Source organism: Cherax quadricarinatus, chromosome 24 (genome assembly GCF_038502225.1).
Source record: "Cherax quadricarinatus isolate ZL_2023a chromosome 24, ASM3850222v1, whole genome shotgun sequence".
NCBI classification, from domain to species: Eukaryota; Metazoa; Arthropoda; class Malacostraca; order Decapoda; family Parastacidae; genus Cherax; species Cherax quadricarinatus.
Window position 1 is genome coordinate 5,094,746 of NC_091315.1, and position 27,278 is coordinate 5,122,023.

The window sequence follows — 27,278 nt, forward strand, 5'->3', positions numbered from 1 at the left end:
GATTGTCCTACGAAGAAAGGTTGAGGGAAATCGGCCTGACGACACTGGAGGACAGGAGAGTCAGGGGAGACATGATAACGACATATAAAATACTGCGTGGAATAGACAAGGTGGACAAAGACAGGATGTTCCAGAGAAGGGACACAGACACAAGAGGTCACAACTGGAAGTTGAAGACTCAGATGAATCAAAGGGATATTAGGAAGTATTTCTTCAGTCATAGAGTAGTCAGGCCATGGAATAGCCTAGAAAGTGATGTAGTGGAGGCGGGAACCATACATAGTTTTAAGGCGAGTTATAATAGAACTCATGGGGCAGGGAGAGAGAGGACCTAGTAGCAATCAGCGAAGAGGCGGGGCCAGGAGCTGTGAATCGACCCGTGCAACCACAAATAGGCGAGTACAAATAGGTGAGTACACACACACCTAGCAAACTTCAGAACAGCATTCCGACATCTTAATAAGGAATTGTTCAGGACCTGTACACCGTGTACATTAGACCCATATTGGAGTATGCGGCACCAGTTTGGAACCCACACCTAGCCATGCACGTAAAAAACTAGAGAAAGTGCAAAGGTTTCCAACAAGACTAGTCCCAGAGCTAAGGGGTATGTCCTACGAGGAAAGGTTAAGGGAAATCGACCTAATGACACTGGAGGACAGGAAAGATAGGGGGACATGATAACGACATACAAAATACTGAGAGGAATTGACAAGGTGGACAAAAACAGGATGTTCCAGAGATGGGACACAACAACAAGGGGACACAGTTGGAAGCTGAAGACACAAATGAATCACAGGGATGTTAGGAAGTATTTCTTCAGCCACAGAGTAGTCAGGAAGTGGAATAGTTTTGGAATCGATGTAGTGGAGGCAAGAAATCGGCTTGACGACACTGGAGGACAGGAGGGTCAGGGGAGACACGATAACGACATATAAAATGCTGCGCGGAATAGACAAGGTGGACAAAGACGGGATGTTCCAGAGATGGGACACAGACACAAGAGGTCACAATTGGAAGTTGAAGACTCAGATGAATCAAAGGGATGTTAGGAAGTATTTCTTCAGTCATAGAGTAGTCAGGCTGTGGAACAGCCTAGAAAGTGACGTAGTGGAGGCGGGAACCATACGTAGTTTTAAGGTGAGGTATGATAAAGCTCATGGGGCAGGGAGAGAGAGGACGTAGTAGCAATCAGAGAAGAGGCGGGGCCAGGAGCTTTGACACGACCCCTGCAACCACAAATAGGTGAGTGCAAATAGGTGAGTACACACACACACACACACACACACGCATGGGTCGGTGGGGCGCAGACGTGGGTAACAAGGCTCCGAGAACCTTAGCGTTGTAAGGCGTGTAATAACAGCTAGCAGTAATCAGTGGTAGTGGAACATCAGTGAACAATACTACGAGTGATAATTAAAGTTATTAGTTAAAGAACGTGAGAGGAAAGCTGAAATCATAATATTTCAAAGCACAAACCGTTGGGGGTCTTAGGCGCTGTTGCCACATTGGCAGCAGTAGGCCTGAAGAAGTGACGTCATGACAAGTTGTGTGCCATTATACATATAAAGTGAAGTGTATATAATGTGAAGTGTATACTATCATCAGTGAAGAGTGAAATCGCGTGAGGAAGCGGGATGTATTAGAATATATGGTTATAAACATCATGGGTGAAGGATCTCCAAAATAGGCATTTAAGGCCTAAGTATGATGACTTCGTCATCAGCAGCTGGCAACTGTCACCGCACCATTGCAGCGCAAGTTTATTCGCCTATTTGTGGTTTGCATGTTGACGGCCCTGGCTGGCCTTGCATACTGTTTGATACTGGTCACTCACTCCTGCAAACTATTACCAGAATTAGAATAGAAATAGCATAGACATAGTGAATATAGTGTTGACGAATGTGAGAAGGTAGGTGGGACAAGCTTTTAAGGGCAACATTGCAAGACGGTGCTAGGGTCAAGTCCCAGGAGGGTTGTGTCATGTCACAAGAAGTTGCGGCCAGTCATTACACTGCACAAGACACTCACACACACACACACACTCACACACACACACATGCACACACGCACACAGGCAGTGTTACTACCGGTAGTTATTAGCAGTAAGAATACTTAGGAAGCTAGGAAGTCCTCTCTCAGTGTGAACAAGGAAAATGATAATAACCAGCAACAATTAATACGTAAATCCAGAAAGGGCAATAAGTGGAGAGAGTAGCATAATTGGGAAAGATAAATGAGACTAAATTTGTGCCTACACGACGGATCTTTCAACCACACCACCTACCCCCCCCTAACCCTCCCAACCTCACACACAAGCACACACACACAAGGGTAGACACACACACATACACACACACACACACACACACACACACACATACACACACACACACACACACACACACACACACACACACACATGCACACATACACATATACATAAACACACACACACACACACACACACAATCAGAGTGAGAGGGGAGGATGAACCAGCAAGATTAGACCTTGTGTTCACCCTGGGCAGCTCAGATATTGAGGACATCAAGTATGAGAGTCCCCTAGGAGCTAGCGACCACTTGGTTCTGTGCTTTGAATACATAGTAGAGCTGCAAGTGGAGAGAATAACAGGAGTTGAATGGGAAAAGCCTGACTATAAAAGAGGGGACTACATAGGGTTGAAGAACTTCCTGCGGGAGGTCCAGTGGGACAGAGAACTGGCAGGAAAGCCAGTAAATGAAATGATGGAATATGTAACAACAAAATGCAAGGAGACAGTGGAAAGGTTTATTCCCAAGGGCAACAGTAACAACGGAAAGACCAGAACAAGCCCCTGGTTTACCCGACGGTGTAAGGAGGCAAAAACAAAGTGCAATAGAGAATGGAAAAAGTACAGAAGGCAGAGAACACACGAAAATAGGGAGATCAGTCGCAGAGCCAAGAATGAGTATGCACAGGTAAGGAGGGAGGCCCAGCGACAGTATGAAAATGACATAGCATCGAGAATCAAGACTGACCCGAAACTGTTGTATAGCCACATCAGGAGGAAGACAACAGTCAAAGACCAGGTGATCAGATTAAGGACAGAAGGTGGAGAACTCACAAGAAATGATCAGGAGGTATGTGAGGAGCTGAACAGGAAATTTAAGGAAGTTTTTACAGTAGAGACAGGAAGGGCTGTGGGAAGACAGCACAGAAGGGAACATCAAGAGGGAATATACCAACAAGTGTTGGATGACATACGAACAACTGAGGAGGAGGTGAAGAAGCTCTTAAGTGGCCTTGACACCTCAAAGGTGATGGGACCGGACAACATCTCCCCATGGGTCCTTAGAGAAGGAGCAGAGATGCTGTGCGTGCCTCTAACCACAATCTTCAACACATCCCTTGAAACTGGGCAACTACCTGAGAAATGGAAGACAGCTAATGTAGTCCCCATATTTAAGAAAGGAAACAGAAACGAGGCACTAAACTACAGACCTGTGTCTCTGACATGTATTGTGTGCAAAGTCATGGAGAAGATTATCAGGAGGAGAGTGGTCGAACACCTGGAAAGGAACAAGATTATAAATGAAAACCAGCATGGGTTCATGGAAGGCAAATCTTGTATCACAAACCTCCTGGAGTTTTATGACAAGGTAACAGAAGTAAGACACGAGAGAGAGGGGTGGGTAGATTGCGTTTTCCTAGACTGCAGGAAGGCCTTTGACAAAGTTCCCCACAAGAGATTAGTGCAGAAGCTGGAGGATCAGGCGCACGTAAAAGGGAGGGCACTGCAATGGATAAGGGAATACCTGACAGGGAGGCAGCAACGAGTCATGGTACGTGAAGAGGTATCACAGTGGGCGCCTGTTACGAGCGGGGTCCTACAGGGGTCAGTTCTAGGACCAGTTCTATTTTTGATATATGTGAACGACATGATGGAAGGAATAGACTCTGAAGTGTCCCTGTTCGCAGATGACGTGAAGTTGATGAGAAGAATTAAATCGGACGAGGATGAGGCAGGACTGCAAAGAGACCTGGGCAGGCTGGACATGTGGTCCAGCAACTGGCTTCTCGAATTCAATCCAGCCAAATGCAAAGTCATGAAGATTGGGGAGGGGCAAAGAAGACCGCAGACAGAGTATAGGCTAGGTGGACAAAGACTACAGACCTCACTCAGGGAGAAAGACCTTGGGGTGACCATAACACCGAGCACATCACCGGAGGCACACATCAACCAAATAACCGCTGCAGCATACGGGCGCCTGGCAAACCTGAGAATAGCGTTCCGATACCTTAATAAGGAATCGTTAAAGACACTGTACACTGTGTATGTTAGGCCCGTACTGGAGTATGCAGCACCAGTCTGGAACCCACACCTGGTTAAGCACGTCAAGAAGTTAGAGAAAGTACAAAGGTTTGCAACAAGGCTAGTCCCAGAGCTCAAGGGAATGTCGTACGAGGAAAGGTTAAGGGAAATCGGACTGACGACACTGGAGGACAGAAGGGTCAGGGGAGACATGATAACGACATACAAGATACTGCGGGGAATAGACAAGGTGGACAGAGATAGGATGTTCCAGAGAGGGGACACAGGGACAAGGGGTCACAACTGGAAGCTGAAGACTCAGACGAGTCACAGGGACGTTAGGAAGTATTTCTTCAGTCATAGAGTTGTCAGCAAGTGGAATAGCCTAGCAAGTGAAGTAGTGGAGGCAGGAACCATACATAGTTTTAAGAAGAGGTATGACAAAGCTCAGGAAGCAGAGAGAGAGAGGATCCAGTAGTGATCAGTGAAGAGGCGGGGCCAGGAGCTGAGTCTCGACCCCTGCAACCACAATTAGGTGAATTAGGTGAGTACACACACACACACACACACACACACACACACACACACACACACACACACACACACACACATACACACACACACACACACACACATACAAACACACACACACACACACACACACACACACACACACACACACACACACACACACACACACACCACACACACACACACCACACACATACACACAACACATACACACCCCACTCACACACACACCACACACACACCACACACACACCACACACATGCACCACACACACACACACCACACACACACACCACACACACACACCACACACACACCACACACACACACCACACACACACACCAAACACACACACCACACACACACACACATGCACATTCACACACATACACACACACACACACACCCACACACACCCTCCACCACTTGACACAAACACTTGACACAAACATGTACCCCCCCTCCCCTAACCACCTCTCCCCCTTCCCTAACCACCTCACCTTAGCCACCTACCCCTCCCCCAAACCACCTAACCCCTCCCCAAACCGTCTAACCCCCCCAACTTCCTCCCTCCCTCCAATAACCATCGTCCCCCTACCCCATAACCATCCATCCCCTCTCTCTCTCAAACCATCTAACACCCTCCCACAACTATCTCTACCCCTCCAATAACCATCCTCCCCCTCCCCAACAACCATCCGTCCCCTCTCCTCCTAACCATCTATTCCCCTCCCCCTAACCACCCGTTCCCCCTTCTGTGGAGCAACGGGGGAACCTAGAACCAGGATGAGGAAAAGGGGCTCCAAGAACGAATCTGGGAGGGAGGAATGGGAGGCAGAGCCCAAAAAAAGGGAGGAAGACTGGGGAAGGAGACTAGATGAGCTGGAAAGGAAGATGGAAGAGAGGTTAGCAGCAGAATGCAGAAGGTGGAAGCAACAGGCCACAGCAGCAGAAATCAAGATAGAGAGATTAGAAGAGGAGCTGAGACATCTGAAACAGCACAGAGACAAAGATATTACAGAAGTAGCATCGGCAATGGCTACATCAAACACAGACAACAGGTCTGAAGGAAGCATGGAAACTAAACTGTATGCAGAGGTCCTGTCAAACCCACATGGGGCCAAAACAAAGACAGGGAGCACACTAGGACAGAATGAGAGGTTGGAAGACATTGAAGGAACTAGGACATGTGCAAGGACCTTACCAGATACCTGTGGGGGCCAGGAATAGGTGAGCAGGAAGGACAAACCAAGAAGCATAGGGGCCATAACTAGGGAAGGGACTGAAGGAAGGAACACTCCACGGGAAGGAACTAAAACACATCAGAGGATGCAATGGGAGTCACAGTGGGATGTGGAAAGGGAGAGATCCGTGTTTGTCTATGGGCTAGACGAAGCTTAAGGGGAAACTTATGATGAAAGAAAGCAGGAGGAGAAAAAAGCGATTGAAGATATCATGAAGTGATAGGTGAGGGGGACATGACCCAGGTGGCAAATTTTCGGAGAATTGGGTGGTTCACAAAGAAAAGGAATCGGCCTCTCAAAGTAATTTTCAAGGCAGAATCAACCCGAACCATGATCCTGCAGGCGAAAGCACGGCTGAGAGGCAAGCAGGAGTTCCGGAGTGTGTACCTCGATCGAGACAGAACACAGGATGAAAGGAAGATGATGAAAGAGAGAGTTCAAAAACGAAAGGAGAAATGGGAGGAAATGAAAAAGGAGAGCAGAATAACCCAGGATCAAATGGAAGGACAAGCACACCCCCCAGAAACACCTGCAGAAGGACTCCAGCCACGACACCCCCAAGGCAACTGAACAATCCAAACCAACCATCACACACCGATCCCTCTGTTTCCACCCCCCGCACCACAGTTACAGTATTAGAACAGAAGTTGAAGGTTTGGTACACAAATGCAGATGGATTAACGAATAAACATGAGGAATGGCAAGAAAGAATCAATGAGAAGTCCCCAGACATCATAGCAGTTACAGAAACAAAACTCATGGAGACAATAACAGATGCAATCTTCCCACCAGGATACCAGATCATGAGGAAAGATAGAAGGGGCAGGGGGGGAGGTGGGGTTGCTCTGCTCTTAAAAAACAGATGGAAATTCGAGAAAATGGAAGGCATAGATGAGACGGGAGAAAGAGACTACATAGCAGGTACACTTCAGTCTGGGGAACACAAAGTGGTCATTGCAGAGATGTATAATCCACCACAGAACTGCAGGACGCCAAGATAGGAATATGAAGAGAGCAACAGAGCAATGGTGGACACACTTGCTGAGGTGGCAAAAAGAGCTCACTCCAGCAGAGCAAAGTTGCTGGTTATGGGGGATTTCAACCACAGGGAGATTGACTGGAAAACCTGGAGCCACATGGGGGTCCCGAAACATGGAGAGCCAGGATGTTGGACGTGGTGCTGGAAAACCTCATGCACCAACATGATAAGGACACTACCAGAGTGAGAGGGGAGGATGAACCAGCAAGATTGGACCTTGTGTTCACCCTGGGCAGCTCAGACATTGAGGACATCAAGTATGAGAGTCCCCTAGGAGCTAGCGACCACGTGGTTCTGTGCTTTGAATACATAGTAGAGCTGCAAGTGGAGAGAGTAACAGGAGTTGAATGGGAAAAGCCTGACTATAAAAGAGGGGACTACATAGGGTTGAAGAACTTCCTGCGGAAGGTCCAGTGGGACAGAGAACTGGCAGGAAAGCCAGTAAATGAAGTGATGGAATATGTAACAACAAAATGCAAGGAGGCAGTGGAAAGGTTTATTCCCAAGGGTAACAGTAACAACGGGAAGACCAGAACGAGCCCCTGGTTTACCCGACGGTGTAAGGAGGCAAAAACAAAGTGCAATAGAGAATGGAAAAAGTACAGAAGGCAGAGAACACACGAAAATAGGGAGATCAGTTGCAGAGCCAGGAATGAGTATGCACAGGTAGGGAGGGAGGCCCAGCGACAGTATGAAAATGATATAGCATCGAGAATCAAGACTGACCCGAAACTGTTGTATAGCCACATCAGGAGGAAGACAACAGTCAAAGACCAGGTGATCAGATTAAGGACAGAAGGTGGAGAACTCACAAGAAATGATCAGGAGGTATGTGAGGAGCTGAACAGGAGATTTAAGGAAGTTTTTACAGTAGAGACAGGAAGGGCTGTGGGAAGACAGCACAGAAGGGAACATCAAGAGGGAATATACCAACAAGTGTTGGATGACATACGAACAACTGAGGAGGAGGTGAAGAAGCTCTTAAGTGACCTTGACACCTCAAAGGCGATGGGACTGGACAACATCTCCCCATGGGTCCTTAGAGAAGGAGCAGAGATGCTGTGCGTGCCTCTAACCACAATCTTCAACACATTCCTTGAAACTGGGCAACTACCTGAGAAATGGAAGACAGCTAATGTAGTCCCCATATTTAAGAAAGGAAACAGAAACGAGGCACTAAACTACAGACCTGTGTCTCTGATATGTATTGTGTGCAAAGTCATGGAGAAGATTATCAGGAGGAGAGTGGTCGAACACCTGGAAAGGAACAAGATTATAAATGAAAACCAGCATGGGTTCATGGAAGGCAAATCTTGTATCACAAACCTCCTGGAGTTTTATGACAAGGTAACAGAAGTAAGACACGAGAGAGAGGGGTGGGTAGATTGCGTTTTCCTAGACTGCAGGAAGGCCTTTGACACAGTTCCCCACAAGAGATTAGTGCAGAAGCTGGAGGATCAGGCACATGTAAAAGGGAGGGCACTGCAATGGATAAGGGAATACCTGACAGGGAGGCAGCAACGAGTCATGGTACGTGAAGAGGTATCACAGTGGGCGCCTGTTACGAGCGGGGTCCCACAGGGGTCAGTTCTAGGACCAGTGCTATTTTTGATATATGTGAACGACATGATGGAAGGAATAGCCTCTGAAGTGTCCCTGTTCGCAGATGATGTGAAGTTGATGAGAAGAATTAAATCGGACGAGGATGAGGCAGGACTGCAAAGAGACCTGGACAGGCTGGACATGTGGTCCAGTAACTGGCTTCTCGAATTCAATCCAGCCAAATGCAAAGTCATGAAGATTGGGGAGGGGCAAAGAAGACTGCAGACAGAGTATAGGCTAGGTGTATAAAGACTACAGACCTCACTCAGGGAGAAAGACCTTGGGGTGACCATAACACCGAGCACATCACCGGAGGCACACATCAACCAAATAACTGCTGCAGCATTCGGGCGCCTGGCAAACCTGAGAATAGCGTTCCGATATATTAATAAGGAATCGTTAAAGACACTGTACACTGTGTATGTTAGGCCCATACTGGAGTATGCAGCACCAGTCTGGAACCCACACCTGGTCAAGCACGTCAAGAAGTTAGAGAAAGTACAAAGGTTTGCAACAAGGCTAGTCCCAGAGCTCACGGGAATGTCGTACGAGGAAAGGTTAAGGGAAATCGGACTGACGACACTGGAGGACAGAAGGGTCAGGGGAGACATGATAACGACATACAAGATACTGCGGGGAATAGACAAGGTGGACAGAGATAGGATGTTCCAGAGAGGGGACACAGGGACAAGGGGTCACAACTGGAAGCTGAAGACTCAGACGAGTCACAGGGACGTTAGGAAGTATTTCTTCAGTCATAGAGTTGCCAGCAAGTGGAGTAGCCTAGCAAGTGAAGTAGTGGGGGCAGGAACCATACATAGTTTTAAGAAGAGGTATGACAAAGCTCAGGAAGCAGAGAGAAAAAGTACCTAGTAGCGATCAGTGAAGAGGCAGGGCCAGGAGCTGAGTCTCGACCCCTGCAACCACTATTAGTTGAGTACAATTAGGTGAGTACACACACACACACACACACACACACACACACACACACACACACACACACACACACACACACACACACATGCACACACACACACACACACACAATGGTAACTAACACACACACATGCACAGTAACTGCTAGCAGTAATCAGTGGTAGTGACAACGTCATTGAACAATACTAGCAGTGATAACCAAAGTTATTAGTTAAAAAAAAAAAGCCGAGAAGAAGCCTGAAATCATTAATATTTCAAAGTGCCAAACCGATAGGGGGGCCTAGTAGGCACCTGATGCCACACGGATTCAAATATACAAAGATCCAAGTGAATGTGGAAGCGGCTGTTCAAGAATTACGAGAGATTGGTTAACAAGTGAAATGTGGGGCACAATACAGTGAGAGTGAAAAAGTTAATAAGCAAAAGTAGAAAGGAAAAATAAAATATATAACAAGGGAAGGTGGCAGGAGTAGTCCTGCTGAAGCAGTGACGTCACAACAGTTTTGTGACATTATACATATAAAGTGTAACCACCGAATGTGAAGTGTATTCTATCATAAGTGAAAAGTGAAATCACTTGAGGAACACGGGATGTATGAGCATATATGGTTATAAACATCATGGGTGAAGGAATTTCAAAATAGTGATAGAATGCCTATGTACGACGACTACGTCATCAGCATTTGGCAACCTGTCACTGCACCGCTGCCAGCCCAAGTATTGCTCACCTATTGTGGTTGCATGTTGTCAGGTTCTGGATTCTGGTCTTGCATCACTATTAGATACTGGTCACTCACTCCTGCAAGCTATTACAACAATTAGAGTAGAAATAGCATTGGTAAGGTGAAGATAGTGTTGACGAGAGTGTGAGGAGGAGAGAGTCTAGCGAGGGGTAATGTCAGACACTCCTAGAAGCTGAGACAAGCTAAATTTTACAACCTAGTTACTTTCTGTTTTTTATAAGGAGAATTGATAAGTGTTAGAATTACTATTGGAAGTTTTAGAATTACTGGTATTACTACTGGTATTTATTAGCAGTATGAATACTTAGAAGTGGGGGCACACACACATACACACACACACACACACACACACACACACACACACACACACACACACACACACACACACACACACACACACACACACACACACACACACACACAGGAACAAGCGATCAGGCACTTGTAAAAGCTGTAGTACACATGCACACACACACACACAGGAACAAGCGATCAGGCACTTGTAAAAGCTGTAGTACACATGCACACACACACACATACACAGGATTTCACACCTTCCTGTTAACTTACCTGAAATCCCTCCCTCTAACATTCACCTACCCACCCTCTCTTTCTCTCTCAATACCTATCTCTCTACCTCTCTTTACCTACCTCTCTCTCTACCTATCTCTCTCTCAATACCTGTCTCTCTCTCTACCTCTACCCATATCTCTACCTATCTCTCTCCCTCTCTACCTATCTCTCTCTCTCACTACCTCTCTCTACCTATATCTCTTGTTACCTATCTCTCTCTCTCTACATATCTCTCTCACTACCTATCTCTCTCTCTACTTATCTCTCTCTTTGCCTATCTCTCTTTCTCCCCTCTCCCATCTCTCCCCTCTAACATCACTTCCCTCTAACACCTTCCCCCTCTCCCATTTCTCCCCCTCAAACATCTCTCCCCCTCTCATTATCTCTCCCCTCTCCCATTTCCCATCTCTCTCTCCCCCCTCTCTCTCCCCCTATTCTCTCTCTCTTCCATCTCCCCCTCTCTCCCCTTCTCCCCTGCCTCTCCACCTATCTCTCCCCTCTCTTTGCCCCCTCTCTCTCTCTCTCTCTCCTCTCTCTCCTCTCTCTCTCTCTCTCTCTCTCTCTCTATCTATCTCTCTATCTCTCTCTCTCTCTCTCTCTCTCTCTCTCTCTCTCTCTCTCTCTCTCTTGCTCTCTCTCTCCTCCTTTTTCCCTTCTCACTCTCCCCCTCTCTCTCTCCTACTTTTCCCCCCTCTCTCTCTCTCTCTCTCTCTCTCTCTCTCTCTCTCTCTCTCTCTCTCTCTCTCTCTCTCTCTCTCTCTCTCTCTCTCACTCTCTCTCTCTCTTTCACCTTTTTCTCTTTCAAAAAATGAAAAAAGGGGGAAGAAGAGGGTAAAAAGAAGGAAGAAAAAAGAAAAAAAATGATGGGGACTCACAGGAACCAAGGATCAGATGAGAATGGTTCTGGTAGGGAGGAGTGGATGGAGGAGCAGTGGAAAAGGATGGTGATAAATTAGACACATGTGCAAATCTTGGGTATCTTTATTGAGGAAACGTTTCGCCACACAGTCGCTTCATCAGTCCATACAAAGGAGAATCTTGAAGAGCAGGAGGAGAATGAGGTAATCAGTCGCTCAACCTTGAGTCGATGTGGTCAGTCCATCAATCTTGAATAGAATACGGCATACGTGCTGAGAAGGAGCTTATAAACCGTTGGCAGGAGAGGTATAGCAGTCATAGGTCGTGTAACATTTGTTCAATGTTGAAGTAGGTCGTGCCCAACATGTCGGTTCTCTGAACCATTCATCTACAAACTCGGAAAAGGATGGTACTGGTAGGGAGGAGTGGATGGAGGAGCAGTGGAAAAGGATGGAACAAGAGTGGGAGAGAAAATTAGAGAGCTTTCTGAAAAAAATAGAGACAGAGCTTTCTGTGAAATTAGAAAAGAGGTTGGAGAAGGAGAAGAAGAATTGGGAGGCGCAAGTCGAAACTGCAGTTGCCAGGATAAGGGTCCTAGAAGATGAGGTAAACAGGCTGAAGCGAGTTACAGGGGCATTGACCAGAGAAGACAGCATATGAAGCTGAAAGGCAGAACAGGAAGGGAGGAGATATGAATTATGCTAAGGCCATATCATCCTGCCAAGAAGGGCCAAGGAGTGAAAGGGGAGAGCAGCTGGGTGCAGGTGGAGAGGGTGATAGGTCAAATGCAGAGACACAACAATGCTACCATAGCTAGGAAAGGAGACAAGGATGGAACCACCAGACGTCAATCAGAGCAGAACAGAGCAGCAAGGGCAAGCACACACAGAACTATCCTCAGAACACCATCCCAACACAAACTACAATCCACACCCACAGCTTCCACCCAACACCCAGCTATAGAATCCCACAGTATGCTACCAGGTCTCCCACCCTCACATGCCTCCCAAACCACAGAGTTGGAAAGGAAACTGAAGGGGGCCGTGATCCATGTTTCCGCGCGCGCTCAAAAAAAATCGAAAAATTATGGAAATTGAGTTACATATACCGAAAAATAGCTTAACTCTTTGGCAACACAATGGTACCAGAATGAATGTTCTACGACGTTTCTACAAGAAATTATAGTCATTTATATCAGGTATGGTGACGGCGTTGTGGGTAGCGAGTCTGCTCACAGCCCATATATTTTTTGGAATTTTTTCCTTGTTTTTTATCTCTTTTTTTTTTTTTGCATTATTCTTTCTAATATAATAACTGACCATTTGGCATCATAAAACAGTAGGCGGAGCTTATCCGTAGACTTAGAGCCAACCAGGAACCATATGGAAACGCTCGGCTCCCGAGAGTGCCAGGAGAAATCACTTTATTATTACGCTTATATCAGCTTACGGCTTATTTATCTATCAGAATTGATCTAATATGATATAATAAACACTATAAATAACATACAAACATGTTATATACTCTAGACTGAATAAAATAAGCTATAATATGGCGCGAGACCATCGGGAATATATCGATATAAATGAGTGAATCCTCTCATGTCGTATTCTTTGGTCTCTGAGTAAGAGAAAACGGTGTTTTGAAGAGGATAACTGCACTAGAACATCAGTGTACTAAGAAATACACCCAAACGCGATTTTCGCGAAAAAAAATTGAGACTGGGGGCCGGCCGGCGCTCCCGGCAAATATCTCGGAAGTAACTTATTCACTTAATGGCCAAGATTCTTCCTTTATTACTTAAATGGAATAATAATCACAGAAATTGTAAAATAATGATTTCTCTATTTACTGGTGGAATATTTTGGGAAATATTCCAATTATTTTGGGATTTATGAGGGAGTAAAGGGCAGATATTTTGCGACATTCCAAGAACTAACAAACTTTATTTTTCTGTAAAATAAAGATAAGATATTTAGAGGAAACGAATCCACCGGGAATTAGTATAAGCATTGTTCTCTCGGCACCAAGTGTCCAAACAACCTTACGTCGTCCCATAGAGGAAAAAAGTTTTACACAAGGGCATTTTCAGTAAATCAGTCCTTTTTCAGTCTTTTCTCAGTTGTTGTTTGAGGTATATTTTTGATAAATATTTTCAAGAAAGAGTGAAAACACTTTGTCTTGTGCACCAAAACTGGAGGAAATCGGAAGGTAAACAAAAGAGCTACATTTTTTCGAAACACGGCCCCCTGAAGGTATGGTACACAAACGCTGATGGAATAACAAATAAGTGGGAGGAGTGGCACGAAAGAGTCAAAGAGGCATCACTGGACATCATAGCTCTCACAGAAACCAAGCTAACAGGCATGATAACAGATGCCATCTTTCCAACGGGATACCAGATCCTGAGGAAAGACAGAGGTAACAGGGGGGTGGAGGAGTGGCACTGTTGATCAAAAACCGATGGAATTTTGATGAGCTGGAGAGAGGAGACAGCGGAGAAGCAGGCGATTACATAGCGGGAACACTTCACTCTGGAGGTCCCAAGGTGGTAATTGCAGTGATGTATAACCCACCACAGAACAGCAGGAGGCCAAGGCAAGAGTATGACGAGAGCAATAGTGTGATGCTTGACACACTGGCTGCAGTGGCCAGAGGAGCTCATGCATGCAGAGCAAAACTACTGATCATGGGTGACTTTAACCACAAGGAGATCGATTGGGAGAACTTGGAGCCACATAGGAGCCAAGACACATGGAGGGCTAAGATAATGGAGGTGGTACTGGAAAACTTCATGTACCAACACGTAAGGGACACTACAAGAGAGAGAGGAGAGGATGAACCAGCAAGACTGGACCTAGTATTCACCTTGAGTAGTGCAGATATTGAGGACATCATATGAAAGACCCCTTGGGGCCAACGATCATGTGGTTTTAAGCTTCGAATACACAGCAGAGCTACAAGTGGAGGGGTAAGCAGGAAGGCCAGGACGAATGAAGCCAAACTACAAAAAAGGGGACTTCACGAGAATGAGGAACTTCCTGAACAGGGTTCAGTGGGACAGAGAACTGACAGGGAAGCCAGTTAATGAGATGATGGAATATGTAGCAACAATGTGCAAGGAGGCTGAGGAGAGGTTTGTACCCAAGGGTAATAGGACTAATGAAAAAGCCAGGATGAGCCCATGGTTCACCCAAAGGCACAGGGAGGCAAAAACCAAGTGTGCTAGGGAATGGAAGAAATATAGAAGGCAAAGGGCCTATGAGAATAAGGAGAGCAGTCATAGAGCAAGAAATGAATATGCACAGATAAGAAGGGAGGCCCAACGACAATATGAAAATGACATAGCAGCGAAAGCCAAATCTGACCCGAAGCTGTTATATAGCCACATCAGGAGGAAAACAACAGTCAAGGACCAGGTAATCAGGCTAAGGAAGGAAGGAGGAGAGACAACAAGAAATGACCATGAAGTATGTGAGGAACTCAACAAGAGATTTAAAGAAGTGTTCACAGAGGAGACAGAAGGGGCTCCAGAAAGAGCGAGAGGTGGGGCACACCATCAAGTGTTGGACACAGTACACAAAACCGAGGAAAAAGTGAAGAGGCTTCTGAGTGAGCTAGATACCTCAAAGGCAATGGGGCAAGATAACATCTCTATGGGTCCTGAGAGAGGGAGCAGAGGTGGTGTGTGTACCCCTAACAACAATATTCAATACATCTACCGAAACAGGGAGATTGCCTGAGTCATGGAAGACAGCAAATGGAGTCCCAATCTTTAAAAAAGGAGACAGACATGAAGCACTAAACTACAGACCAGTGTCACTGACATGTATAGTATGAAAAGTCATGGAGAAGAGTATCAGGAGAAGAGTGGTGGAACACCTAGAAAGGAATGATCTCATCAACAGCAGCCAACATGATTTCAGGGATGGGAAATCCTGTCACAAACCTACTGGAGTTCTATGACATGGTGACAGCAGTAAGACAAGAGAGAGAGAGGGGTGAGTGGATTGCTTTTTCCTGGACTGTAAGAAGGCGTTTGACACAGTTCCACTCAAGAGATTAGTGCAAAATCTGGAGGCCCAAGCAGGGATAACAGGGAAGGCACTACAATGGATCAGTGAATACTTGTCAGGAAGACAGCAGCGAGTCATGGTAAGTGGCGAGGTGTCAGAGTGGGCACCTGTGACCAGCAGGGTTCCACAGGGACCAGGACCAGTGCTGTTTCTGGTACTTGTGAACGACATGACAGAAGGAATAGACTCTAAAGTGTCCCTGTTTGCAGATGACGTGAAATTGATGAGAAGAATTCATTCGATCAAAGACCAGGCAGAACTATGAAGGGATCTGGACAGGCTGCAGACCTGCTCCAGCAATTGGCTCCTAGAGTTCAACACCACAAGTGAAAAGTCATGAAGATTGGGGAAGGGCAAAGAACACTGCAGATGGAGTATAGTCTAGGGGGCCAGAGACTACAAACCTCACTCAAGGAAAAAGATCTTGGGGTGAGTATAACACCAGGCACATCTCCTGAAGCGCACATCAACCAAATAACTGCTGCAGCATATGGGCGCCTAGCAAACTTCAGAACAGCACTCCGACATCTTGATAAGGAATCGTTCAGGACCCTGTACACCGTGTACGTTAGGCCCATATTGGAGTATGTGACACCAGTTTGGAACCCACACCTAGCCAAGCACGTAAAGAAACTAGAGAAAGTGCAAAGGTTTGCAACAGACTAGTCCCAGAGCTAAGAGGTATGTCCTACAAGGAGAGGTTAAAGGAAATCAACATGACGACACTGGAGGACAGGAGAGATAGGGGGACATGATAACGACATACAAAATACTAAGAAGAGTTGGGAAGGTGGACAAAGACAGGATGTTCCAGAGATGGGACAGAGCAACAAGGGGACACAGTTGGAAGTTGAAGACACAGATGAATCACAGGGATGTTAGGAAGTATTTCTTCAGCCACTGAGTAGTCAGGTAGTGGAATAGTTTGGGAAGCGATGTAGTGGAGGCAGGATCCATACATAGCTTCAAGCAGAGGTATGATAAAGCTCACGGTTCAGGGAGAGTGACCTAGTAGCAACCAGTGAAGAGGCGGGGCCAGGAGCTCGGACTCGACCCCTGCAACCTCAACTAGGTGAGTACACACCCACACACCCACACCCCCACACACACACATACCCCCCCACACACATACCCCCCCACACACACACCCGCACCCACACACACACACACACACACACACACACACACACACACACACACACACACACACACACACACACACACACACACACACACACACACACACACGCATACACCGAAGAGGTAAAACTGGCAAATTAGCAAGACCTCATTTAAAATTAAGTTCATGCTAAAATTTTCCCTTATACATTGATAGATATATTTTTTATTTTTGTTAATATGAAAATTAATGTTTTTGTGCCAGAACAACCTTAGGAAACTTACCTAACCTTATTACAACAAAGGCAATTTAATTTAGCTTTATCAAATTAAATGTATTTTAGATAAGTTAACAATAATTTAATAATAAACAAACGAAATGAAATATATATTTTGCGTTAGGTTCAGAATAATTTTTACGAAATTATTACATTCGCAAATTTTTGCCACCATCCGTATGCCCTCGGATGGCGGTCCAACAGCTAGCTGTGCGCTGGCTGCACCATTCTTTAGGGTTGAGTGGTCCTGTGGTTTAAAGCGTCATGTGGTTCTCGCTTACCATGAGGCAGGCCAGTACAACATGGGTTCGAATCCTTGGCTAACGCAGTGTTGTTATTGATCAATACCACTCGTTCTTGGTTACATTAATATACATATATATATATATATATATATATATATATATATATATATATATATATATATATATATATATATATATTTCTTCTATTGTCCATGGGGAAGTGGAAAAGAATCTTTCCTCCGTAAGCCATGCGTGTCGTATGAGGCGACTAAAATGCCGGGAGCAATGGGCTAGTAACCCCTTCTCCTGTATACATTTACTAAAAAAGAGAAGAAGAAAAACTTTATAAAACTGGGATGCTTAAATGTGCGTGGATGTAGTGCGGATGACAAGAAACAGATGATTGCTGATGTTATGAATGAAAAGAAGTTGGATGTCCTGGCTCTAAGCGAAACAAAGCTGAAGGGGGTAGGAGAGTTTCAGTGGGGGGAAATAAATGGGATTAAATCTGGAGTATCTGAGAGAGTTAGAGCAAAGGAAGGGGTAGCAGTAATGTTAAATGATCAGTTATGGAAGGAGAAAAGAGAATATGAATGTGTAAATTCAAGAATTATGTGGATTAAAGTAAAGGTTGGATGCGAGAAGTGGGTCATAATAAGCGTGTATGCACCTGGAGAAGAGAGGAATGCAGAGGAGAGAGAGAGATTTTGGGAGATGTTAAGTGAATGTATAGGAGCCTTTGAACCAAGTGAGAGAGTAATTGTGGTAGGGGACCTGAATGCTAAAGTATGAGAAACTTTTAGAGTGGGTGTGGTAGGTAAGTTTGGGGTGCCAGGTGTAAATGATAATGGGAGCCCTTTGATTGAACTTTGTATAGAAAGGGGTTTAGTTATAGGTAATACATATTTTAAGAAAAAGAGGATAAATAAGTATACACGATATGATGTAGGGCGAAATGACAGTAGTTTGTTGGATTATGTACTGGTAGATAAAAGACTGTTGAGTAGACTTCAGGATGTACATGTTTATAGAGGGGCCACAGATATATCAGATCACTTTCTAGTTGTAGCTACACTGAGAGTGAAAGGTAGATGGGATACAAGGAGAATAGAAGCATCAGGTAAGAGAGAGGTGAAGGTTTATAAACTAAAAGAGGAGGCAGTTAGGGAAAGATATAAACAGCTATTGGAGGATAGATGGGCTAATGAGAGCATAGGCAATGGGGTCGAAGAGGTATGGGGTAGGTTTAAAAATGTAGTGTTAGAGTGTTCAGCAGAAGTTTGTGGTTACAGGAAAGTGGGTGCAGGAGGGAAGAGGAGTGATTGGTGGAATGATGATGTAAAGAGAGTAGTAAGGGAGAAAAAGTTAGCATATGAGAAGTTTTTACAAAGTAGAAGTGATGCAAGGAGGGAAGAGTATATGGAGAAAAAGAGAGAGGTTAAGAGAGTGGTAAAGCAATGTAAAAAGAGAGCAAATGAGAGAGTGGGTGAGATGTTATCAACAAATTTTGTTGAAAATAGGAAAAAGTTTTGGAGTGAGATTAACAAGTTAAGAAAGCCTAGAGAACAAATGGATTTGTCAGTTAAAAATAGGAGAGGAGAGTTATTAAATGGAGAGTTAGAGGTATTGGGAAGATGGAGGGAATATTTTGAGGAATTGTTAAATGTTGATGAAGATAGGGAAGCTGTGATTTCGTGTATAGGGCAAGGAGGAATAACATCTTGTAGGAGTGAGGAAGAGCCAGTTGTGAGTGGGGGGGAAGTTCGTGAGGCAGTAGGTAAAATGAAAGGGGGTAAGGCAGCCGGGATTGATGGGATAAAGATAGAAATGTTAAAAGCAGGTGGGGATATAGTTTTGGAGTGGTTGGTGCAATTATTTAATAAATGTATGGAAGAGGGTAAGGTACCTAGGGATTGGCAGAGAGCATGCATAGTTCCTTTGTATAAAGGCAAAGGGGATAAAAGAGAGTGCAAAAGTTATAGGGGGATAAGTCTGTTGAGTGTACCTGGTAAAGTGTATGGTAGAGTTATAATTGAAAGAATTAAGAGTAAGACGGATAATAGGATAGCAGATGAACAAGGAGGCTTTAGGAAAGGTAGGGGGGTGTGTGGACCAGGTGTTTACAGTGAAACATATAAGTGAACAGTATTTAGATAAGGCTAAAGAGGTCTTTGTGGCATTTATGGATTTGGAAAAGGCGTATGACAGGGTGGATAGGGGGGCAATGTGGCAGATGTTGCAAGTGTATGGTGTAGGAGGTAGGTTACTGAAAGCAGTGAAGAGTTTTTACGAGGATAGTGAGGCTCAAGTTAGAGTATGTAGGAAAGAGGGAAATTTTTTCCCAGTAAAAGTAGGCCTTAGACAAGGATGTGTGATGTCACCGTGGTTGTTTAATATATTTATAGATGGGGTTGTAAGAGAAGTAAATGCGAGGGTCTTGGCAAGAGGCGTGGAGTTAAAAGATAAAGAATCACACACAAAGTGGGAGTTGTCACAGCTGCTCTTTGCTGATGACACTGTGCTCTTGGGAGATTCTGAAGAGAAGCTGCAGAGATTGGTGGATGAATTTGGTAGGGTGTGCAAAAGAAGAAAATTAAAGGTGAATACAGGAAAGAGTAAGGTTATGAGGATAACAAAAAGATTAGGTGATGAAAGATTGAATATCAGATTGGAGGGAGAGAGTATGGAGGAGGTGAATGTATTCAGATATTTGGGAGTGGACGTGTCAGCGGATGGGTCTATGAAAGATGAGGTGAATCATAGAATTGATGAGGGAAAAAGAGTGAGTGGTGCACTTAGGAGTCTGTGGAGACAAAGAACTTTGTCCTTGGAGGCAAAGAGGGGAATGTATGAGAGTATAGTTTTACCAACGCTCTTATATGGGTGTGAAGCGTGGGTGATGAATGTTGCAGCGAGGAGAAGGCTGGAGGCAGTGGAGATGTCATGTCTGAGGGCAATGTGTGGTGTGAATATAATGCAGAGAATTCGTAGTTTGGAAGTTAGGAGGAGGTGCGGGATTACCAAAACTGTTGTCCAGAGGGCTGAGGAAGGGTTGTTGAGGTGGTTCGGACATGTAGAGAGAATGGAGCGAAACAGAATGACTTCAAGAGTGTATCAGTCTGTAGTGGAAGGAAGGCGGGGTAGGGGTCGGCCTAGGAAGGGTTGGAGGGAGGGGTTAAAGGAGGTTTTGTGTGCGAGGGGCTTGGACTTCCAGCAGGCATGCGTGAGCTTGTTTGATAGGAGTGAATGGAGACAAATGATTTTTAATACTTGACGTGCTGTTGGAGTGTGAGCAAAGTAACATTTATGAAGGGATTCAGGGAAACCGGCAGGCCGGACTTGAGTCCTGGAGATGGGAAGTACAGTGCCTGCACTCTGAAGGAGGGGTGTTAATGTTGCAGTTTAAAAACTGTAGTGTAAAGCACCCTTCTGGCAAGACAGTGATGGAGTGAATGATGGTGAAAGTTTTTCTTTTTCGGGCCACCCTGCCTTGGTGGGAATCGGCCAGTGTGATAATAATAATAAATAATATATATATATATATATATATTCAACAAGTCGGCCGTCTCCCACCAAGGCAGGGTGACCCAAAAAAAGAAAGAAAATCCCCAAAAAGAAAATACTTTCATCATCATTCAACACTTTCACCACACTCACACATTATCACTGTTTTTGCAGAGGCGCTCAGAATACAACAGTTTAGAAGCATATACGTATAAAGATACACAACATATCCCTCCAAACTGCCAATATCCCAAACCTCTCCTTTAAAGTGCAGGCATTGTACTTCCCATTTCCAGGACTCAAGTCCGACCATATGAAAATAACCGGTTTCCCTGAATCCCTTAACTAAATATTACCCTGCTTACTCTCCGACAGATCGTCAGGTTCCAAGTACCATTTGTCTCTATTCACTTCTATCTAACAAGCTCACGCACGCTTGCTGGAAGTCCAAGTCCCTCGCCCACAAAACCTCCTTTACCCCCTCTCTCCAACCCTTTCGAGGACGACCCCTACCCCGCCTTCCTTCCCCTATTGATTTATATGCTTTCCATGTCATTCTACTTTGATCCATTCCCTCTAAATGACCAAACCACCTCAACAACCCCTCTTCTGCCCTCTGACTAATACTTTTATTAACTCCACACCTTCTCCTAATTTCCACACTCCGAATTTTCTGCATAATATTTACACCACACATTGCCCTTAGACAGGACATCTACACTGCCTCCAACCGTCTCCTCGCTGCTGCATTTACCACCCAAGCTTCACATCCATATAAGAGTGTTCGTACTACTATACTTTCATACATTCCCCTCTTTTCCTCCATAGATAACGTTTTTTGACTCCACATATACCTCAACGCACCACTAACCTTTTTTCCCTCATCAATTCTATGATTAACCTCATCCTTCATAAATCCATCCGCCGACACGTCAACTCCCAGGTATCTGAAAACATTCACTTCTTCCATACTCCTCCTCCCCAATTTGATATCCAATTTTTCTTTATCTAAATCATTTGATACCCTCATCACCTTACTCTTTTCTATGCTCACTTTCAACTTACTACCTTTACACACATTCCCAAACTCATCCACTAACCTTTGCAATTTTTCTTTAGAATCTCCCATAAGCACAGTATTATCAGCAAAAAGTAACTGTGTCAATTCCCATTTTGAATTTGATTCCCCATAATTTAATCCCACCCCTCTCCCGAACTCCCTAGCATTTACTTCTTTTACAACCCCATCTATAAATATATTAAACAACCATGGTGACATTACACATCCCTGTCTAAGACCTACTTTTACTGGGAAGTATTCTCCCTCTCTTCTACACATCCTAACCTGAGCCTCACTATCCTCATAAAAACTCTTTACTGCATTTAGTAACTTACCACCTATTCCATATACTTGCAACATCTGCCACATTGCTCCTCTATCCACTCTATCATATGCCTTTTCTAAATCCATAAATGAAATAAAAACTTCCCTTCCTTTATCTAAATACTGTTCACATATATGCTTCAATGTAAACACTTGATCTACACATCCCCTACCCACTCTGAAACCTCCTTGCTCATCCGCAATCCTGCATTCTGTCTTACCTATAATTCTTTCAATTATAACCTTACCGTACACTTTTCCTGGTATACTCAGTAAACGTATTCCTCTATAATTTTTACAATCTCTTTTGTCCCCTTTCCCTTTATATAAAGGGACTATACATGCTCTCCGCCAATCCCTAGGTACCTTCCCCCTCTTTCATACATTTATTAAACAAAAGTACCAACCACTCCAACACTATATCCCCCCTGCTTTTAACATTTCTGTCGTGATTCCATCAGTTCCAGCTGCTTTACCCCCTTTCATTCTACGTAATGCCTCAGGTACCTCTCCCACACTTACATTCTGCTCTTCTTTACTCCTAAAAGATGGTATACCTCCCTGGCCAGTGCATGAAATTACCGCCTCCCTTTCTTCCTGAAAATTTAAAAGTTCCTCAAAATATTCTCGCTATCTACCTAATACCTCTCTCTCCCCATCTACTAACTCCCCTACTCTGTTTTTAACTGACAAATCCATACTTTCCCTAGGCTTTCTTAACTTGTTTAACTCCAAAATTTTTTCTTATTTTCATTAAAATTTCTTGACAGTGCCTCTCCCACTCTATCATCCGCTCTCCTTTTGCACTCTCTCACCACTCTCTTTACCTTTCTTTTACTCTCCATATACTCTGCTCTTCTTATAACACTTCTGCTTTGTAAAAACCTCTCATAAGCTACCTTTTTCTCTTTTATCACACCCTTTACTTCATCATTCCACCAATCACTCCTCTTTCCTCCTGCCCCCACCCTCCTATAATCACAAACTTCTGCCCCATATTCTAATACTGCATTTTTAAAACTATTCCAGCCCTCTTCAACCCCCCCCCCCCACTACTCATCTTTGCACTAACCCACCTTTCTGCCAATAGTCGCTTATATTTCACCCGAACTTCCTTCTCCCTTAGTTTATACACTTTCACCTCCCTCTTACTTGTTGTTGCCACCTTCCTCTTTTCCCATCTACCTCTTACTCTAACTGTAGCTACAACTTAATAATGATCGGATATATCAGTTGCCCCTCTATAAACATGTACATCCTGGAGCCTACCCATCAATCTTTTATCCACCAATGCATTATCTAACAAACTACTTTCATTACGTGCTACATCATGTCTTGTATATTTATTTATCCTCTTTTTCATAAAATATGTATTACTTATTACCAAATTTCTTTCTACACATAGCTCAATTAAAGGCTCCCCATTTACATTTACCCCTGGCATCCCAAATTTACCTACTACTCCCTCCATAACATTTTTTCCCACTTTAGCATTGAAATCCCCAACCACCATTACTCTCACACTTGATTCAAAACTCTCCACGCATTCACTCAACATTTCCCAAAATCTCTCTCTCTCCTCTACACTTCTCTCTTCTCTGGGTGCATACACGCTTACTATAACCCACTTTTCACATCCAATCTTTATTTTACTCTACATAATCCTTGAATTAATACATTTATAGTCCCTCTTTTCCTGCCATAGCTTATCCTTCAACATTATTGCTACTCCTTCTTTAGCTCTAACTCTATTTGAAACCCCTGACCTAATCCCATTTATTCCTCTCCATTGAAACTCTCCCACCCCCTTGAGCTTTGTTTCAGGACATCCAGGACATCCAGCTACTTCTCGTTCATAACATCCACAATCATCTCTTTCTTACATATACATATATATATATATATATATATATATATATATATATATATATATATATACATATATTTATATATATATATTTATATTTATTATTATCACACCGGCCGATTCCCACCAAGGCAGGGTGGCCCGAAAAAGAAAAACTTTCACCATCATTCACTCCATCACTGTCTTGCCAGAAGGGTGCTTTACACTACAGTTTTTAAACTGCAACATTAACACCCCTCCTTCAGAGTGCAGGCACTGTACTTCCCATCTCCAGGACTCAAGTCCGGCCTGCCGGTTTCCCTGAATCCCTTCATAAATGTTACTTTGCTCACACTCCAACAGCACGTCAAGTATTAAAAAACCATTTGTCTCCATTCACTCCTATCAAACACGCTCACGCATGCCTGCTGGAAGTCCAAGCCCCTCGCACACAAAACCTCCTTTACCCCCTCCCTCCAACCCTTCCTAGGCCGACCCCTACCCCGCCTTCCTTCCACTACAGACTGATACACTCTTGAAGTCATTCTGTTTCGCTCCATTCTCTCTACATGTCCGAACCACCTCAACAACCCTTCCTCAGCCCTCTGGACAACAGTTTTGGTAATCCCGCACCTCCTCCTAACTTCCAAACTACGAATTCTCTGCATTATATTCACACCACACATTGCCCTCAGACATGACATCTCCACTGCCTCCAGCCTTCTCCTCGCTGCAACATTCATCACCCACGCTTCACACCCATATAAGAGCGTTGGTAAAACTATACTCTCATACATTCCCCTCTTTGCCTCCAAGGACAAAGTTCTTTGTCTCCACAGACTCCTAAGTGCACCACTCACTCTTTTTCCCTCATCAATTCTATGATTCACCTCATCTTTCATAGACCCATCCGCTGACACGTCCACTCCCAAATATCTGAATACGTTCACCTCCTCCATACTCTCTCCCTCCAATCTGATATTCAATCTTTCATCACCTAATCTTTTTGTTATCCTCATAACCTTACTCTTTCCTGTATTCACCTTTAATTTTCTTCTTTTGCACACCCTACCAAATTCATCCACCAATCTCTGCAACTTCTCTTCAGAATCTCCCAAGAGCACAGTGTCATCAGCAAAGAGCAGCTGTGACAACTCCCACTTTGTGTGTGATTCTTTATCTTTTAACTCCACGCCTCTTGCCAAGACCCTCGCATTTACTTCTCTTACAACCCCATCTATAAATATATTAAACAACCACGGTGACATCACACATCCTTGTCTAAGGCCTACTTTTACTGGGAAAAAATTTCCCTCTTTCCTACATACTCTAACTTGAGCCTCACTATCCTCGTAAAAACTCTTCACTGCTTTCAGTAACCTACCTCCTACACCATACACTTGCAACATCTGCCACATTGCCCCCCTATCCACCCTGTCATACGCCTTTTCCAAATCCATAAATGCCACAAAGACCTCTTTAGCCTTATCTAAATACTGTTCACTTATATGTTTCACTGTAAACACCTGGTCCACACACCCCCTACCTTTCCTAAAGCCTCCTTGTTCATCTGCTATCCTATTCTCCGTCTTACTCTTAATTCTTTCAATTATAACTCTACCATACACTTTACCAGGTACACTCAACAGACTTATCCCCCTATAATTTTTGCACTCTCTTTTATCCCCTTTGCCTTTATATATATATATATATATATATATATATATTGTTTAAAACATTTACAGATAAATTGGAATTGTGCAATTTGCCAGAGGAAACACGTTAAGGCAAACAACATGTATCCCAGGGTATACATTCCCTGTGTATCCTTAATACCTTCCCTCTGGATTATAGTTTTGTTGTAGCTTAGTGTGCGGTGGAGGTGACCCTCGTGCAGTTACAGATATTGATAAATTAGACACATGTGCAACTCTTGGGTATCTTTATTGAGGAAACGTTTCGCCACACAGTGGCTTCATCAGTCCATACAAAGGAGAATCTTGAAGAACAGGAGGAGAATGAGGTAATCAGTCCCTCAACCTTGAGTCGATGTGGTCAGTCCATCAATCTTCTCCGCACGTATGCCGTATTCTGTTCAAGATTGATGGACTGACCACATCGACTCAAGGTTGATTACCTCATTCTCCTCCTGTTCTTCAAGATTCTCCTTTGTATGGACTGATGAAGCCACTGTGTGGCGAAACGTTTCCTCAATAAAGATACCCAAGAGTTGCACATGTGTCTAATTTATCAACATGTCGGTTCTCTGAACCATTCATCTAACATTTGCAGATATGAATCCTTACCTGCTAAGAAATATTCTATTTATCTTCTAGTGTTAGACACTTGGTGGTTGAACACGTAACATACAAACAGCAATTAATTGGTTTATAATTTTTTTATTCATGTATTTGAAACAGAATTCTTTTCAAGCTCTATTAACTGTGTTCGTCATTGTGTGGCAGGTGGAGCTTGGTAGCAGCAACGGTGAAGTGTCCTGGACACCGTTGTATGCACGTGTGACAAGAGACACCACTGATATGGGTTTATGTGACCTGTCTTCAGGTAGCTGGCATCTCCTACGTGTTACAGCGGCGTCTTCTGCAGGAGACACCTCCGTTGTGTACCGCGTGGCTACCAGGGACCAGAGTGGAGGTTAGTCATGTCCCATCTGGCTATCAAATATTACATTGTGGTCACCAGGTGCCATAGTTATCCTCTGAGGCCAAAGTATACCCACAAGGATCTACAAGGGGCCAGAGTAGAGGTTAGTAGCATAAATACATGGCGCCTGTCTAGCCACCAGGTGCATCTGTCTGACCCCCAAGGCGTAAAGAGGCCGTAATGTCCCCACAATGAAATGCAGTATTATGTGGATATCAGAGACCAAGTGTTATTACTGTTCTTTCTGTTGAAGAGCGGTTTAGTGCCGATGAAGGTAGCGTAGGTAGCAATGATACGGCTGTGGACCAGGTTGGCTTTAATTGGATAGGAGTGAGTACAC

At 44.3% G+C, this 27,278-nt stretch overlaps 1 protein-coding gene across 1 annotated transcript in view; it reads left to right on the forward strand.

Annotated features, from left to right (window-relative positions):
* LOC128690681 (cell adhesion molecule Dscam2-like) overlaps positions 1-26,934 on the forward strand; it is a 536,323-nt gene extending 509,389 nt beyond the window's left edge. The window contains exon 26 of the mRNA XM_070088137.1: positions 26,740-26,934. Within this exon, the coding sequence (XP_069944238.1) occupies positions 26,740-26,934 (195 nt within the window). The remainder of the gene's footprint in view (positions 1-26,739) is intronic.
* The last annotated feature ends 344 nt before the right edge of the window (positions 26,935-27,278 follow it).